The sequence below is a fragment of the Salmo salar genome, chromosome 23 (assembly GCF_965601325.2).
Source record: "Salmo salar chromosome 23, fSalSal1, whole genome shotgun sequence".
NCBI lineage: Eukaryota > Metazoa > Chordata > Actinopteri > Salmoniformes > Salmonidae > Salmo > Salmo salar.
The window spans coordinates 46,955,245-46,974,582 of NC_138313.1; the positions used below are offsets into that span (position 1 = coordinate 46,955,245).

Below are 19,338 nucleotides of genomic sequence, written 5' to 3' on the forward strand. Positions count from 1 at the left end.
TTTCTATGCAAACATATTCAACTTATTAATAAGCACGAAGGCATTTTCTTTCTCCTTTTATTATTTGTTGTTTGTTGCAGTGATGTGTGACTTGTGTTGGAAATCATGGATTAAAGAACTAATGAAATTATAGCCTTATACGGAGTGGCTGCTAAAGGTCCTGATGCTTCTGTGCACGAGCATGTACTTTACAAACAGTCTCTGCTCTACTCCTTCAACTGTTCAGAGAACATGTTACTCTAAAGAATGGTGCTTGTTTAATAAAGCTAGATCAAAGCTGAATCAATGTCTACAAGATCACATAGTGATAATATTGTACATAACAGAACCCAATGTAATAGCATAGTTTAACGTTACTGTAAGAAGAAAAAAAACACCACACCATTTCATAAAAGATGTTAGGGTGATTGTGCAAATGGTCGCATTTTTCTCTCATGTGGGGAAAACTAAACAGCGCGCACCACTAGGTAAAATATATGCAGATGACGTGTCACCAGTAAAAAAAATAATATTATCATTCATGATTTAGAGTGAGAAATGTGAGTTACAAACATAACGTAGAGGTAAAGAAAGTCACACGTGCTCAGAACGTGATTCGGATCTTCAGTTCTGCATAAATGATATCCAGGGGGGCGGGACGGGGCCGGCAAATTATATAACTGCGTCTATTAAAGGGGCAACCCGCAGTTCAAACAATAACACATGTATACACTTTTTGGGAAAAATTGGAGGGATGGGGCTGGAGAAATTAAATCACTCTCAAATGCATATACAAAGCTATAGATGCAAGGACTGACCATCCATGACATCAAAATTATAGTTGTAACTATGTTTTGAATCTATACAGTGTTAGTTTACAAACAATTGAATAAGTTATATTTTTCAAGAATCACTAGGTATATCATCCATTTACAAATCCCAAAATGTATGTAGCAATTGCAGATTACTCACTGATATCTGCAACATTGATTACCTATTCCAATACATTGATGTCAAAATTGCACAAGACAAAATTAGGCTACCCAATATTTATGCACTCACTCACCAACTATTTTTGATGAGCTTTCTATACGGATGTTATTGAATGTAACCAACGGGCTACCTACCTGTCATTTCCAGAGATCCTCTCACTGACAGTAATAAAATAAATCAAAATGTTGTTTTGCCAATTATATTTTCATGAATGTGTCTCTCATTTCAAGGTGTAGCTAATATTCACCTAAATATACTGAAACTATAGATGGCATTTTTAGCCGGACCTATTTTTAAACTTCGCTTGTTGCGCCACCGGAGGAATTTGAATGTTGCACAACTTGGCAGCCGTATCGATGGAGGAGCACGAAGTACAAGTGGGCACAGTTTTATCATAAATATCGCGTTTAAATAACAATTGCACTTAAATAAATTGTATGCTTCACATCGGCACAACACGAAACCAATATATCAACTGCAACAGCGTTGGAGTTTGAGGTAATTATGATTGTTTTAGCTAACGTTACATGGACTTCTTGACAAGTCTGTCTCCGCGGCTGAGTTAGCCAGTTCGCTACCTAGCTCGTTAGCATTAGCAAGCTCAACAGTCGATACTCTGTCCGGTTTTGATGTGCTAAAATGTGCATATGCTAAGCATTTTTAACTAACAGCTGGTTAGTTGGGTGTGTTTGCAACATAGTGTAGGGTACCAATTAAAAACGCATCTTTTGACCAATGGGTCAAATATGTTAATTGTGTAGATGACACTCTAAGAAAACCAATGATGCAAACATGTCTCTATCATAATCTGTTCAACAGTTGGAGTTTTTACCTTTTTTTGTAGGATGACTAGAATTAGGATGACTACATCAATGGAGGCCAGAGAAAAAAGTGGTAAAAATATCTGGAAAATTGCATCGCGTCAGTTTGGCTGGATTCTGTGCAATAATTACAGTAAGGCTACTGGCTACCTGGCAGGCGCACTTTCCCGTTGGTATAGTCATCTTTCTAATCGAATCCGCAGGACATAAAACTATATAGAGGTAAAATTAACAGGTAGTATTTTTATATTTTTGTATACGGTTTTCATATTAATTCGAAATTCCTGTTATTTTTCCGAAGATTACTCAAAACAATCCTGTCTCTGAAATGTAAACGGAGCACTGAACGTATAACGTTACCAAGCACTTTATATTTAATTCAGCTCGTGTCATGCTAATTTAGGTGTTTGCGACTCGCGGAAACAACTTTGAAGACGACAACCACAAAATGGAAAATCCTCAAGTTTTTAGGAGCAACCTGCATAAGAAACCTGCGTCGATGTCAACAGTCACGGGTGTAACGTTACTAGGTTACGAAATCCGACTTTTTGGATAAAATGCTAATGATATCTTAGAGAAAGGCCCCACTGAATGATTCAGAACATTTTAATGATTTTTGTTATAAAATACCAAGACAAAGAAAAGTGACATTTCGTCACCATAGCGTGTTTTAACCCACTGGACACTACATAGTGTTAGCGCAGACTTTCTAAACCCAGAGGTGCAACATCGCGAGAACCGGGAACTCTTGCAAAATAGACCTGGACGGGTTTTGTGAAGTCAATGAGAGAAGTTCATGATTATTTTCTTTCTCCCATAGTTGTTAATTTTCTCAATCTAAAAAGGCACAACCTAGATTCGAGCCGATGGCTTAAGTATCAATCAAATTTACGGTACAGTTGAAACTGGGGTTCATCTGTGAAGATAACTTCTCCAGCGTGCCAGTGGTCATCAAAGGTGGGCATTTGCCCACTGAAGTCAGTTACGATGCCAAACTGCAGTCAGGTTAAGACCCTGGTGAGGACGACGAGCACGCAGATTAGCTTTTCTGAGACAGTTTGTGCAGATATTCTTCAATTGTGCGAACCCATAGTTTAATAAACTGTCCGGGTGGCTGGTCAGACAATCCCGCAGGTGAAGAAGCCAGGTGTGGAGATCCTGGGCTGACGGGTTTACACGTGGTCTGGGGTTAAGGCCTTTTTGACATACTGCCAAATTCTCTAAAATGACTTGTGGTAGAGAAATAACATTCAATTCTCTGGCAACAGCTTTGGTGGATATTCCTGCAGTCAACATGCCAAATGCACGCTCCCTCAACTTGAGACATCTGTGGCGTTGTGTGACAAAACTGCACATTTTAGAGTGGCCTTTTATTGTCCCCAGCACAGGGTGCTCCTGTGTAATGATCATGCTATTTAATCAGCTTCTTGATATGCCACATCTGTCAGGTGGATGGATTATCTTGGCAAAGGAGAAATGCTCACGAACAGGGATGTAAACAAATTTGTGTACAACATTTTAGAGAAATATACTTTTTGTGTATATGGAACATTTCTGGGGTCTTTTATTTCAGCTCACGAACATGAGACCAACACATTACATGTTGTGTTTATATTTTTGTTCAGTATATATAGCTCTTTACCTTACCACTAATATTCATATTCTACCCCTCTTCTCTCCCTCGCAGCCATGGCAGCGTTGTCGGAGGAGGTGCTGCTGGTGGTGAAGAGGGTCCGACAGAGGAAGCAGGATGGGACCCTATACCTGATGGCAGAGCGGATAGCCTGGGGACCAGAGGGGAAAGACCGTTTCACCGTCAGCCACCTGTATGCTGACATACGCTGTAAGTGCTGAGTACCAGGCTACTGGCAGAACATCTCACACAACACTTTGGCTTGGCTCAGTGTTGTGAAAGTCTATCTGTACTGGATACACACCCAGCATGGTTTCTGATTTATTTATTTCACCTTTATTTAACCAGGAAGGCTAGTTGAGAACAAGTTCTCATTTACATCTGCAACCTGGCCAAGATAAAGCAAAGCAGTTCGACACAAACAACAAAGAGTTACACATGGAATAAACAAAACATACTGTCAATAATACAGTAGAAAAAGTCTATATACAGTGTGTGCAAATAAGGTAAGGCAATAAATAGGCCATGGTGGCGAAGTAATTACAATATACCAATTAAACACTGGCTTGATAGATGTGCAGAGGATGAATGTGCAAGTAGAGATACTGGGGTGCAAAGGAGCAAGATAAATAAATAAATACCGTATGGGGAGGAGGTAGGTAGATAGATGGGCTGTTTACAGATGGGCTATGTACAGGTGCAGTGATCTGTGAGCTGCTCTGACAGCTGGTGCTTAAAGCTCGTGAGGGAGATATGAGTCTCCAGCTTCAGAGATTTTTGCAGTTCGTTCCAGTCATTGGCAGCAGAGACCTGGAAGGAAAGGCGGCCAAAGGAGGAATTTGGGGGTGACCAGTGAGATATACCTGCTGAAGCTCGTGCTGCTATGGTGACCAGTGAGCTGAGATGAGGCGGGGCTTTACCTAGCAAAGACTTGTAGATGACCTGGAGCCAGTGGGTTTGGCGACGAGTATGAAGCGAGGGCCAGCTAACGAGAGCGTACAGGTCGCAGTGGTGGGTAGTATATGGGGCTTTGGTGACAAAACGGATGGCACTGTGATAGACTGCATCCAATTTGCTGAGTAGAGTGTTGGAGGCTATTTTGTAGATGACATCGTCGATCGGTAGGATGGTCAGTTTTACGAGGGTATGTTTGGCACTATGAGTGAAGGATGCTTTGTTGCGAAATAGGAAGCCGATTCTAGATTACATTTTGGATTGGAGATGCTTAATGTGAGTCTGGAAGGAGAGTTTACAGTCTAGCCAGACACCTAGGTATTTGTAGTTGTCCACATATTCTAAGTCAGAACTGTCCAGAGTAGTGATGCTGGATGGGCGGGCAGGTGCAGGCAGCGATCGGTTGAACAGCATGCATTTAGTTTTACTTGCATTTAAGAGCAGTTGGAGGCCACGGAAGGAGAGTTGTATGGCATTGAAGCTCGTCTGGAGGTGAGTTAAGTGTCCAAAGAAGGACCAGAAGTATACAGAATGGTGTCGTTTGCGTAGAGGTGGATCAGAGAATCACCAGCAGCAGGAGCGACATCATTGATGTATACAGAGAAGAGTCGGCCCGAGAATTGAACCCTGTGGCACCCCCATAGAGACTGCCAGAGGTCCGGACAACAGGCCCTCTGATTTGACACACTGAACTCTATCAGAGAAGTAGTTGGTGAACCAGGCGAGGCAGTCATTTGAGAAACCAAGGCTGTTGACTCTGCCGATAAGAATGTGGTGATTGACAGAGTCGAAAGCCTTGGCCAGGTCGATGAATAACTTGGCTTTCGAAGACCTTAGAAAGGCAGGGTGGGATAGATGTAGGTCTGTAGCAGTTTGGGTCTCGAGTGTCTCCCATGACCGCGGCAGCTTTCCAATCTTTGGGAATCTCAGACGATACGAAAGAGAGGTTGAACAGGCTAGTAATAGGGGTTGCAACAATTGCGGCGGATAATTTTAGAAGGAGAGGGTCCAGATTGTCTAGTCCTGCTGATTTGTAGGGGTCCAGATTTTGCAGCGCTTTCAGAATATCAGCTATCTGGATTTGGGTGAAAGAGAAATGGAGGAGGCTTGGGCGAGTTGCTGTGGGGGGTGCCAGGGCAGTTGACCGGGGTAGGGGTAGCCAGGTGGAAAGCATGGCCAGCCATGATGCTGGAAAGGACAATGTGGAAATAACATTTAAGCACAGTACTGTGAAAAAGGGGTAACAAGAGGTTCCTTGTTATGGATGATTGTGTTGATGGTTTAGATGATTAGTAGTAAGACCTAAGCCTTTTTTCTTCTCCCAACCCCCTGTGTAGGTCAGAAGATCAGCCCAGATGGCAAGGCCAAGATTCAGCTGCAGTTGGTCCTACACACAGGGGAGAGCACCAACCTCCACTTTTCCAATGAGAGCACTGCCCTGAAAGACCGCGATGCAGTCAAGGACCTCCTCCAGCAGCTGTTGCCCAAGTTCAAGAAGAGGGCTAACAAGGAATTGGAAGAGAAGAACAGGTGAGGAACAAATTACATGGATCCCCTTAACTTTCTCGGTCACTGTGAAGTATTCACCAGAAACCAAACGCAACCGAACAGGTAGGGTCTTACCTGAATTTGTCCATTTAGAAATACTTGTGTTCGTTGTAAAACATTTTTGCAATGTTATGCGATTAATGAATACACCCTAGATCTCCGTAGTTTCAACATCACGGAAAGATTCCAGCACAATACCACTTATCCTTAACTATATTGCAAAAGAAAATGCCAGCTAATATTTACTTTTGCTTACTCTTAGAACGTTGTGATCATGATTTCTGACTAGAATATCTTATTGACTTGACTGTGTGTGTGTGCTAAGTGAATAACCAACCAAAAGGCTGTCTGTGATGTATTGTTTTATCCTCTCTCTAGAATGTTACAGGAAGATCCGGTGCTGTTCCAGTTGTACAAGGATCTGGTGGTCTGTCAGGTGATCAGCGCTGAGGAGTTCTGGGCCAATCGGCTGAGCATAAACAACGTGGATCACTCCCTCTCCAACAACAAGCAGGAAGTTGGCATCTCGGCAGCCTTCCTGGTGAGCTCAGCAATAATGTCTGTGTCCCAAATGGCACCCTAATTCCCCCATGGGTTTAACCCATAGTAGTGCACTATAAAGGGAATGGGGTGCCATTTTGGACAAAGCTGATGTTTCCCATGGTCAAACTGTCCCAGTGTCCTGTATCTGCCTGTCTTGCCCATGGTGACACCAATCGAATGCTTTCAAATGCGCAGGGACTACTGCACAATTCTGGAGAAAACACCGATTTTTTGGGGGGGTAACGGGTTGTGGATGGATAAAGCCCTTTGTTATTTCAGGCGGACATCCGGCCCCAGACGGATGGCTGTAACGGCCTTAGATACAACCTTACCTCTGACATTATCGAGTCAATCTTCAGAACGTACCCTGCAGGTAAGACACCTCGGGTTCTCTGTCATGGAATCCAATGGGAATAGTTGAAAACGATGTTGTCACTTCACCTATTTGGTGGTCGACCTGTAATGATTGGTCGTGCATGCTAGATGGGACTTTGGGCCATGTTGGAATACCTTTCCAGTAAATGTATGCATGCGTGACTAAGTTGTTTTGGATAAAAGCGTCTGCTAAATTGCATATAATTACATTTATATACACTGAGTGTACAAAACATTAGGATATTCCTAATATTGAGTTGCACCCCATTTTGCTCTCAGAACAGCCTCAATTCGTCAGGTCATGGACTCTACAAGGTGTCAAGTGTTCCACAGGGATGTTGACTCCAATGCTTCCCACAGTTGTGTCAAGTTGGCCTGATGTCCTTTGGGTTGTTGACCATTCTTGGTACACACTGGAAACTGTTGAGCGACAACCCAGCAGCGTTGTTGTTCTTGACTCACTCAAACTGGTGCACCTGGCACCTATTACCATACCCTTTTCAAAGGCACTTAAATATTTTGTCTTGCCCATTCACCTCCTGAATGGCACACACACACAATCTGTCTCAATTGTCTCAAACCTTAAAAATCCTTCATTAACCTGTCTCCTCCCCTTCATCTACACTGATTGAAGTGGATTTAACAAGTGACATCAATAAGGGGTCATAGCTTTCACCTGGTCAGTCTGTCATGGAAAAAGCAGGTGTTACTAATGTGTTGTGCACTCTGTGTATGTAACCTTCGAATGCAGCCTTCTTCACTTCTTTGCATTTACATTTACATTTTAGTCATTTAGCAGACGCTCTTATCCAGAGGTTATCCTGGACCAGTAAAATGATTGGATAAGGGAAGGTACCCAACCAGATCAGTGACTACATAAAATAAGGAGGAAGGATGTATTTTTATGTATTCAAACAGGGCCATGTTTGTTTGCATCACACCAGTGTCCTATCTTGTCCTGTCATTGACAAACTTAACATTTCCTTCCAGTGAAACAGAAGTATGGTGAGAACGTTCCTCATAACATGACAGAGAAGGAGTTCTGGACACGGTTCTTCCAGTCCCACTACTTCCACCGAGACCGCATCAACACGGGCCTGCAGGACATCTTCTCCGAGTGTGCAAAGCAGGACGAGAAGGGTACAAACACTTCTCACTTGGAGGAGAGCAGTCAATGGGCTTATAGTCTTCTGGTTCAGAAGGGTATCTTATTTTTGTTCATAGAGATAAGGGACTGTCTACTCACTCACTGGATTGGACTTTCTTTTTTTTTTTTGTCCAGCTCCTTTTATTATATTAGTTGTGTGTGTAAAGCCTCTACCATCTACACCTAAAGCATACTGCAAGGGAGTGATACCAATATAATGATGCTGTAATGATTAGTGTCAGTTAAATGCTTTGCCTTTCCATATTCTGCAGGCCTGAAGTCCATGGTGTTCCAAGGAGTGAAGAACCCAATGGTGGACCTACTGTCACTGGAGGACAAGTCGTTAGACGAGGTGATGATACCTTATTGGGCACTTTACACAATTAGGAACCAAAAAGGATCTACCTGAATTCGTCCAAAAGAAACTCTTGATTTAAAAAAATAAATAATAGAAATTCAACGGTTTTTGCAAATTAATACATCCCTACAATTTACAATCCAGGGTTTCTCCAAGCAGATTAGTCTCCTCAACTTGCTCAATTTCCGCATTATTTATTACAAGATTTAGTTGAGGTTTAGGGTTTGGTTTAATGATTTGTCCCAAATACAAAGCTTTTATTTTTTTGAAATATTTAGGACTAACCTTTTTGTTGGCACCCATTCTGAAACTGCCTGCAGCTCTTTGTTAATTGTTACAGTCAATTAAGTTGCTGTGGTAGCTGACGTGTAAAGTGTTGAGTCACCGGCATAAATAGACACATAGGCTTTACTCAGAGCCAGTGGCAGGCCAGTCATTAGGGAAGATTTTTTTTAAAGTACGGGGCCTAGACAGCTGCCCTGTGGAATGCCTGACTCTACCTGGATTTTGCAGGAGAGGCTTCCATTAAAGGACACCCTCTTTGTTCTGTTAGACAGGTAACAGAACACAGATAGTGAAACAGTGAGGTACTCTTTTGTGCCGTTTTCACAACCCAGCTTATAATCTTGGGACGCCACAAAATCCAGGTGGTATTTTGTTGAATGTCGGCGAGGTTGTAAGCATTCATTCACCTTCTAATGCTGCCTGCCAGCTCACCCTCCAATTCTTCACCTTTACCCTCCAATTCATAACCTTTGGGCCTCCCGAGAGGTGCAGTGGTCTAAGGCACTGCATCGCAGTGCTAGCTGTGCCACTAGAGATCATGGTTCGAGTCCAGGCTCTGTCGCGACCGGGAGACCCATGGGGCGGCGTGCAATTGGCCCAGCGTCGTCCGGGTTAGGGGAGGGTTTGGCCGGCAGGGATGTCCTTGTCCCATCGCACTCTAGCAACTCCTGTGGCGGGCCGGGTGCGATGCACACTGACACGGTCGCCAGGTGTACGGTGTTTCTTCAGACACATTGGTGCGGTTGGGTTCCGTGTTTAGCGAGCGTTGTCAAGAAGCGGTGTGGTTTGCTTGGGTTGTGTTTCAGAGGATGCGCGGCTCTCGACCTTCGCCTCTCCCGAGTCTCATCGGTGCAACTCCCGTACAGACAAGACTGTAACTACCAATTTGAAACCTCGAAAAAGGGGCAAAAAATTATAATCCTTAATCATAAGGTGGGAAACAGTTGGTCCTCTGTGGCTCTATTGGTAGAGCAAGGTGTTGGTAGAGCAAGGGTTGTGGGTTTGATCCCCGCTGGTGCCACCATATGTAAAATGTATGCACATATGACCAGGTGGCTTTGGATAAAAGCTTCTGCTAATGGTTTATTATATTATTCAGTATGTCCTCTCTCCAGGGTTATGGGACTAACTCCACCTTCTATGTCCAACACTAATCACTGTTCTCTCTCCAGGGTTATGGGTCTAACTCCACAGCACCGTCTACGTCCAACAGTAACAAGACCGTGAAGGAGAACAGTAACTCTGCCATAATCAAGAGGTTCAACCACCACAGTACCATGGTGCTGGCAGCAGGCTCCGGGAAGAAAGCGTGAGTTGACGATTGAGTACATTCTCAAAAGTGATCTTCTCTGCGTTTTCACTGCAGACCCGTGTGCTAACCTAGTGGTCTGTCTGCCTTCATAGGGATGCTCCAAACGGTCAGGCCTGTGAGACTAGCAGTACAGATGGAAACTCTAGGGATTCAGACTTCTTCCAACCACCCATTAAGAAGGTATGATAATATCTGTTATTGTGAAAGAAAATCATACAAGATAAAGGCTTTTTTAAGCGCTTAGCTTTATAAATATACTGAACAAAAATATAAATGCAACATGCAACAATTTTCACAAGATTTTACTGAGTTACAGTTCATAGAAGGAAATCAGTCAATTGAAATAAATTCATTAGGCCCAAATCTATTGATTTCACTTGACTGGGAATACAGATACCTTAATTATTTATTTTTAAGTAGGGGTGTGGATCAGAACCATCATTTGCCTCATGCAGTGCATCATATCTCCTTCGCATAAATTGATCAGGCTGTTGCTTGATCAGGCTGTTGCTTGTGGAATGTTGTTCCACTCCTCTTCAATGGCTGGGCGAAGTTGCTGGATATTGGCGGGAACTGGAACGTGCTGCTGTACACGTCGATCCAGAGCATCCCAAACATGCTCAATGGGTGACATGTCTGAGTATGCAGGCCATGGAAGAACTGGGACATTTTCAGCTTCCAGGAATTGTGTACAGATCCTTGTGACATGGGGCCGTGCATTATCATGCTGAAACATGAGATGATGGCGGCAGATGAATGGCACAACAACGGGCCTCAAGATCTCGTCACGGTATCTCTGTGCATTCAAATTGGAATCAATAAAATGCAATTGTGTTCGTTGTCGGTAGCTTATTCCTGCCTATACCATAACCCAACTGCCACCATTGGGCACTCTGTTCAATGTTGATATCAAAAAAACTTTTTGTGCATATGGCAAATTTGTGGGATCTTTTATTTCAGCTCATGAAACATGGGACCAACACTTTACATGTTGCGTTTATATTGTTGTTCAGTGTACATTATAAGCATTGACACACAGTAAAACGCATTCATCACTCTGCCCATGCTGCGGCTATAGGCTCTTACCCTTTATGATGGTACAGAGAGCCATACAATGTGCTTCCTTTCCAAGATGAGTTGGCACTTTTTGTTATTAAAGCTGTGGTGTATTTCAGGTGAAAATACAAGATGTCATAGAGTATGAGGACCTTCATAGGGAGAATGGGAAGAAGACAGTCGCTCTGAACCTCAAGAAGTCTGACAGGTGGGTTCTATATCACTCAGTGGGTGCTCTGCTTTCTCTCTGGTGTTGTTGTTCATGGACACCATACTTTGGAACTAGTGTTCTCTGGCCCTGGCTCGGGGGTTATCTGGCCCTGGCTCGGGGGTTATCTGGCCCTGGCTCGGGGGTTATCTGGCCCTGGCTCGGGGGTTATCTGGCCCTGGCTCGGGGGTTATCTGGCCCTGGCTCGGGGGTTATCTGGCCCTGGCTCGGGGGTTATCTGGCCCTGGCTCGGGGGTTATCTGGCCCTGGCTCGGGGGTTATCTGGCCCTGGCTCGGGGGTTATCTGGCCCTGGCTCGGGGGTTATCTGGCCCTGGCTCGGGGGTTATCTGGCCCTGGCTCGGGGGTTATCTGGCCCTGGCTCGGGGGTTATCTGGCCCTGGCTCGGGGGTTATCTGGCCCTGGCTCGGGGGTTATCTGGCCCTGGCTCGGGGGTTATCTGGCCCTGGCTCGGGGGTTATCTGGCCCTGGCTCGGGGGTTATCTGGCCCTGGCTCGGGGGTTATCTGGCCCTGGCTCGGGGGTTCTCTGGCCCTGGCTCTTTTTTAATTGAATGTATTTAAATAGTCGACTGTGTCCTCCAGGAATGGAGTCAAGTCGAATTGAAGTCTGTGAATTCAGGAAGAAAATTGAAATTCCCATTCAATAATTGGGAAAAAATTATTCAATGATTTCTCGATAAACTAAAGTAGAAGCTATTTAATTCTTTTTTTTAAATCACTTCCTGAACTGACTGCCTTGCATTCAAATTGGGCTCCCGAGTGGCGCAGCGGTTTAAGGCACTGCTTCTCAGTGCTAAAGCCGTCACTAAAGACAACCAGGATCAATTCCAGGACGTATCTCAACCGGCTGTGATTGGGAATCCCGTAGGGTGGCGCGCAATTGGCCCAACGTCGTCCGGGTTTGACCGGTGTAGGCCATCTTTGGAAATAATAATTTGTTCTTAACTGACTTGCCTAGTTAAATACAATAATAATTGACCCCAACCCTGGTTCTCTCATACACTTTAGTGATGGGAAGAATGGCTATTTTTACAGCTTATTCGATTATTTTTTTAAACCTTTATTTAACTAGGCAAGTCAGTTAAGAACAAATTCTTATTTACAAAGACGGCCTAGGAACAGTGGATTAACTGACTTGTTCAAGGGTGACAGATTTTTACTTTGTCAGCTCGGGGATTTGATCTAGCAATCTTTCAGTTACTTGCCCAACACTCTAACCACTAGGCTAATGTCGTTCAGTCAACATTTTTTTTTTTTTTTTACTCATTTCGTTCATTTAAGTTAGTAATGGCTGGAGAGCACGCCGGACGCCCCCGCCGCTGAACGATAATTCAAAACTGGAGTCATGATTCTAAAAGCCTCCCGTTCACATGGTCGCTGCCATTACTGGAGCTGCCATTACTGGAGCTGCCATTACTGGAGCTGCCATTACTGGAGCTGCCATTACTGGAGCGGAGCTGCCATTTGTGACTGGTTTTGGTTCTACAAAGCTGTGTCCATCATAACATTCGATAATCAATGAATTTCCTTTATTCTTGCACCATGCGATCAATGATCAGTTCTAATCATGTCTTTTTCTTCTCTGTGCTGCCTGCAACATAATCTATTTCTCCTCACGCCAGTGGTTGGTTGGGCGCACGTCTCCGGAGCCTCTCGGCGCGTATTAACCACGCTGTAGAATTCATTGCGGCCAGCAGGTCGAAAGAACAAATCAAATAAAAGAGTCGTTCAAAAAGAACGACTAAAAAAAAAATCACTAATACTCTCATTGCTTACTAGGTGTTGTCCAATCAATTTTGTAACCACTCCCTCTTCTAATCAAGGGCTGATTGGGGAAAAAGCTGTTCAAAAGAGGACATTGTATTATTTCTTTGTACTCCCTGACAAAGGCCATGCAGACGAAACGCCTCTTTAAAAAAACAAAAAAAAAACAATTCTATTTAACATGCCATACAATTTTGATTAATTATATGAAGAGTGCCTTGGTCATTATTTCTTTTTGGTAACTCATGGTAATGTTGTTAATTACCTCTGTTCTTGCAGGTACTCTCATGGTCCCGTGCCTCTCCTGCCCCAACAGTACACCACCAGTCAAGACATTGTCAACTCTGTCAACTGTATAAAGCATGAAATAGCCAGCTACAAGCCCTGCCTTACTCAGGTTAGATACCCCTCTGTTTCTCCACTAATCTCAGGAAACCCAGAACTAAAAACTTGCGTTATTGCGTCAGAGGCTCGATTTAGGTTCTAGGCAGGAGAGGTTGAAAGATACTAAAGTATGTTTGCTGTTGAAATCTGTCTTTATATTTGTTCTAAAGGTCTTTTTAACAGTCGTAATCCTCCCTTTACAGGTGATGTCCAGCAGTACAGCCAGTTCTGCCATCGCTGCCCTCTCCCCAGGGGGCGTTCTCATGCAGGCATTAGCACAGCAAGCCATTAACCGTGAGTTTACTGATGCCCGTTAGTTCAAGTTTATTTACCTAATGAATAGTCCTGTCGGCCCTGCCAGTCAGTCATCAACACAGATGTTCTCCTATGTTATTGGTTATGTTTCCTTGGTTACAGAGATGGTACCCAACGACGTTCAGGAAGAGCTGAAGCATCTGTACACGGCTGCTGGGGAGCTGCTGAGACACTTCTGGTCCTGTTTTCCTGTCAACACGCCTTTCCTGGAAGAGAAGGTGACTATTGCTTGAAGGGGGCAATCTGCAGTTCAAACAATAACAAACCTGCCCACCCCCACCACTGTTTTGATAAACAGTTGAGGAATATTGCTGGAGAAATGTAACCACTCTCTCAAATCCATTGACCATCCATCTACTGCAACCCTCAGTCTACAATCGCGTGGGTTGTCAGTACAGCGGACGCCGAGTACCGCGTCGGTCTGCGGACCTCAAACCGATCAGAATGTTGCATGCATTGGTCAGAAAATCAATTCAAACATTAGGAATTTGCAGATTCACTAATGTTTTGTTCATATTATTATAATTTTTTTGTATCTTCCGAAAATGCCTAATCTTTTGTGACAACTGGTGCGTCCCCTCCATCGGTGTGGAACTAAGCATTTAACTGTGTTGTCATTGATCTACAAGTCATTTTGCAAGCCGATCAACCCAAGGCAATATCAGTAGCCTAATCTAACTGCAAAGTGCTCAGCATCGCGAGGTAGACAGCCTGATCTTACACATCTCCACTGTACCTTCAGCATTCAGAATGGCTGAAAAAAGAAAGCGTATTTTACTTAAGTAAAAGTAGCTCAGTTACCTGGAGAGACAACTCATCTGGCTATAGGTTACCTGCTGAACGGGGCTTACAATAGATTTTATTTTATTTATTGAGGTTCACCATCAGCAATCGTTTTGGTATTTTTTCCTCTAAACAATCGGTATATATGGTCATTTTTAGATGTACATGGTAAAGTTGATCATTTTCATAACGAGGACAGCGATCACTTTGCGAGGTGCGCTGTATGACCAAAACGAGAGGAGAAAAGATCAGTGAACTTCCAAAGGGATAAATCCATTCTGTTTTGAGATGGGTTATAAACTCAGTGGTCAGTTTATTAGGTACACACATCTAGTACTGTGTCGGACCCCCCCCCCTTTAGCCTCCAGAACAGCCTGAATTCTTTGGGGTGTGGAAACATTGATCAATTGTTATCAAGGGACCTAACGTGTTCCAGGAAATCATTCCCCACACCATTACACCACCACCAGCCTGTACCGTTGACACCAGCCAGGATGTGGCCCTGGACTCATGCTGCCTCTGCAAATCCTGACTCTGCCATCAGCATGACGTAACAGGAACTGGTATCTGTCGGACCGGGTAATGTTTTTCCACTCCTCATTTGTGCGGTGTTGGTGATGGCGTGTCCACTGGAGCCACTTCTTCTTGTTTTTAGTTGATAGGAGTGAAACCCAGTGTGGGCGTCTGCTGTAATAACCATCCACGACAAGGACCGTCGAGTTGTGTGTTTTGAGATGCTGTTCTACACACCACTGTTGTACTGTACCTTAATGTGTCTGTTTGTGGCTCGTCTGTTAGCTTGCATGATTCCTGCCATTCTCCTTCCACCTCTCATCAACAAGCTGTTTTTCACCCACAGGACTGGTGCTGACTGGATGTTTTTCTGTTTGTCTCACCGTTCTCAGTAAACCCTAGACACTGTCATGCGTGAAAAGCCCAGGAGGACGGCCGTTTCTGAGATACTGGAACCGGTGCATCATACAGCGCTCGGTCACTTAGGTCACTCGTTTTGACCATTCCAACATTCAATCAAACAGTAACTGGATGCCTGTCTGCCTGCTTTATATAGCAAACCACGGCGACGTGACTCACTGTAGGAGCAAACTATTTTTTGTGTACGGGGTGGTGTACCTAATAAACTGGCCCTTGAGTGTATGTATAGTCATTGGCTATGTAATAAGTCATTTATAAACTATAAATATTGATACATTTACTAGCGTGTAAACTTAATCTGCAAAAATGACAAGTTAATTAGTGGGTGATGGTGATTTCAGAACCAATGTGGGGGGGACAAAAAACAGGCTACATTGCCGGTGGTAGTGGGGTGGTAGATGTCTAGTCTCCCTTATGGCTCTAATCTGATATTGGTAGATGTATAGTCTCCTTTATGGCTCTAATCTGGTAGTGGTAGATGTATAGTCTCCTTTATGGCTCAGATCAGGTGCCTACATAGTACATACATCATTTACACACAGTCTCAGTCTGCTCAGACAGAACCTGCCCACACACACACACAGCCTGCTCAGACAGAACCTGCCCACACACACACACACAGCCTGCTCAGACAGAACCTGCCCACACACACACAGCCTGCTCAGACAGCACCAGCCCACACACAGCCTGCTCAGACAGAACCAGCCCACACACACAGCCTGCTCAGACAGAACCAGCCCACACACACACAGCCTGCTCAGACAGAACCAGCCCACACACACACAGCCTGCTCAGACAGAACCAGCCCACACACACACAGCCTGCTCAGACAGAACCAGCCCACACACACACAGCCTGCTCAGACAGAACCAGCCCACACACACACAGCCTGCTCAGACAGAACCAGCCCACACACACACAGCCAGCTCAGACAGAACCAGCCCACACACACACACACACAGCCAGCTCATTTGGATCCAGCTCATGAGCTCCAACGGCAGCAGATTTTAATGTAGAATGGAAAATGTGTGTTTATGCAACAAATGTTATCGCATCGAATCGTATCGCAACCAATTCGTTCTCTAATCAAACCGAATCGCACCAAATTGTTTAAAACTAAAACGTATCGTTCCTGTATCGGAGCCCGTGGGTGTAGATGCGTATCATCTTGAAAGAGAAAGATGCATCTAATCTGCGTCACATCCCTCGTTGTCTGTCGTTGCATCCGTGGGGTCAATCTATGAATTTGAGAGGAGTTTCAGTCTTACTACCCTTTCTATCATCTCTATAGCAACAAGTGAAGGCTATTTCACCGTTGACTCTCTCATGTCTTTTACCCTGTGTGTGTCAGGTGGTAAAGATGAGGTCCAACCTGGAGAGATTCCAGATGACCAAGCTCCGCCCCTTCCAGGAGAAAGTCCAGCGTCAATACCTGAGTACTAATGTAAGGCCCCACCTAGAGGCTCGTTATTTATAGTGGGTAGCTAATAGTGGCCCCACCTAGAGACTCGTTATTTATAATGGGTAGCTAATAGTGGCCCCACCTAGAGACTCGTTATTTATAGTGGGTAGCTAATAGTGGCCCCACCTAGAGACTCGTTATTTATAATGGGTAGCTAATAGTGGCCCCACCTAGAGACTCGTTATTTATATTGGGTAGCTAATAGTGGCCCCACCTAGAGACTCGTTATTTATAATGGGTAGCTAATAGTGGCCCCACCTAGAGACTCGTTATTTATATTGGGTAGCTAATAGTGGCCCCACCTAGAGACTCGTTATTTATATTGGGTAGCTAATAGTGGCAGAGGTGGAAGAGGTCCTGTCTGGATCAGTTGATGGAGAACTGCTATCGCTTTGGATAAAGGTGTCTGGTAAATATTATATAATACTATAGACTACCCTTTTCAAAGAGAACCTTGCATACTGTCTACAGAGGGTGTCTTTATCTGTAACCCTTGTGAAAGCACCTTGCATACTGTCTATGGAGGGTGTCTTTATCTGTAACCCTTGTGAAAGCACCTTGCATACTGTCTATGGAGGTTGTTTTTACCTGTAACCCTTGTGAAAGCACCTTGCATACTGTCTATGGAGGGTGTCTTTATCTGTAACCCTTGTGAAAGCACCTTTGCATACTGTCTATGGAGGTTGTTTTTACCTGTAACCCTTGTGAAAGCTCCAGCACATTTATTTCTTCATCTCAGAATATGATGCCTTTGTTTTAAATCTCTCCTACAGCTTACTGGTCACCTTGAGGACATGCTTCAGATGGCCTACAATAAATTCCACGCCTGGCAAACACGTCGGATGATGAGGAAAACCTGAGAGGGGAGAAACGCATGGCTTTATCAGAGAGAATGGAAAGAAAAGCAAGATGACAAAGAAAGAATGAATGAATGAGTACAAGATGGATGGACAGACCTTATTCTACCTACCAGGCTGCTGTGTCAGAGGAGAGACAGACGGCGTAGTCCCCCCCGGGGGTGAGATGAAGATTCAGACGGGTGCTGCTGTTGGCCTGCTAAAACCCCACAGGTCCAGCAGACAGACTGACACACTCACTGGGTCTCAATCACAAATTACTCTTATTAGCTTCTTTGTTTCTTTGCGTTTTCCTCCGTGAATGGGATTCATGGGAAGATGTTGGGGTCATGACTCCGCTGTAAGGTTTGAACAAACATAGGCAAACTTCTTTTTTTTTTTTTTTTTTTTTTTAAATTGTATAAAACGACCAAACTTCAGATGGGAAGTCAAAAAGGAACTCAGGAACTGAACAGACTATGTTAAATAACATTACATTTTTATAAGCAAAAGGACTGTGTGATGTGAAGCTTAACTTAATGTGAGATGCTCTCAGTACAGAGACTGAAAGATGGAGAGCTCAGTACAGATACCACGCCCTTTCTCCAGTCCTCCCAGGCCTTTTTCCGGGAGCTGAGGACGGGGTCCAGGGAACCTGTCTGTACAGTGGAGGCTGGCAGGCAGGCAGGCAACTGAATATAGCAATACTGTAAAGACATTTGTCTACTGTATGGCTACGTCCCATAGGGCACGCTATTCCCTAGACGGCGCACAGCATTTGACAAGGGCCCTCAGAGCCCAATTGGCCCTGGGTCAAAAGTAGTGCACTGTATAGGGAATAGGATGCTATTTGAGATGGTGACTCTGCCCCCAATCACACTTTAAAACTGCACTGGTATGTAATGTCTGTTCTGTTTCTAGCTGCACTGAAGACAAACTGTCTGGATGTTACTCAAACATTAAAGTGAAATATATTCATGTTTTTTTTGTTGGGTTTATTCAGTCTTGACTGGTTTTTAGCTTGTTTCTTTGTGTGTTTTAGTAGTTGGTGAGGCTGTTGTATTTGATCTATGGGTGGAAGGTGTAGGATGATGTTGCCCCTAGACACCGATCTGAGGTCATATTTGCTGAACCCCACTAATGGTTTAAGGTTAGGGGAAGCTGATCCTAGACCTGTACCTAGGGGGAAACTACACCCCAGAGCTGTGTTAAAGCAGAATAATTACATGTCAGTGGTGTTGTCTAAAATTCTTCAGAAATGCCCATCTGTCAGAATGAAGACTATATACAGTAGGCTCTCTATCGTCGCCCCGGGTTATACCAGAGTGAATGTGCTAATTGTGTTCAGTCTGGTAGTTTAACCAGACTATAGGCTCTCATCAGGGCCGTATTCACAAACTCTTGAGTAGGAGTGCTGATCTAGGATCAGATGTATTATCTGAGAAAGAAGAAGAAACCCACACGCTGCTCTTTAAGCTTCATGTATCTGTCAGAGCAGTGTGCGGGTTTCTTCTTCACGTTATTCAATTGTTACCATGCACCTGCAAATAAATATCGCTCAGATGTGCGAGTGCCTTTTTGAATTTTGCTTCATTATGACCTAAAAAGGCAAACTGATCCTACATCAGC

General features: G+C 44.1%; 1 protein-coding gene across 1 annotated transcript; it reads left to right on the top strand.

Moving 5' to 3' along the window:
* Positions 1-1,296: 1,296 nt before the first annotated feature.
* gtf2h1 (general transcription factor IIH, polypeptide 1) lies at positions 1,297-18,691 on the top strand. The gene is made up of 15 exons (XM_014170308.3): positions 1,297-1,470; positions 3,481-3,636; positions 5,718-5,910; positions 6,307-6,469; positions 6,751-6,844; positions 7,837-7,986; positions 8,266-8,345; positions 9,809-9,945; positions 10,041-10,128; positions 11,124-11,212; positions 13,276-13,393; positions 13,584-13,674; positions 13,798-13,913; positions 16,763-16,855; positions 17,647-18,691. The coding sequence occupies exons 2-15, from the start codon at positions 3,483-3,485 to the stop codon at positions 17,731-17,733; spliced, it is 1,653 nt and encodes a 550-aa protein (XP_014025783.1). The 5' UTR covers positions 1,297-1,470; positions 3,481-3,482; the 3' UTR covers positions 17,734-18,691.
* Positions 18,692-19,338: the final 647 nt, after the last annotated feature.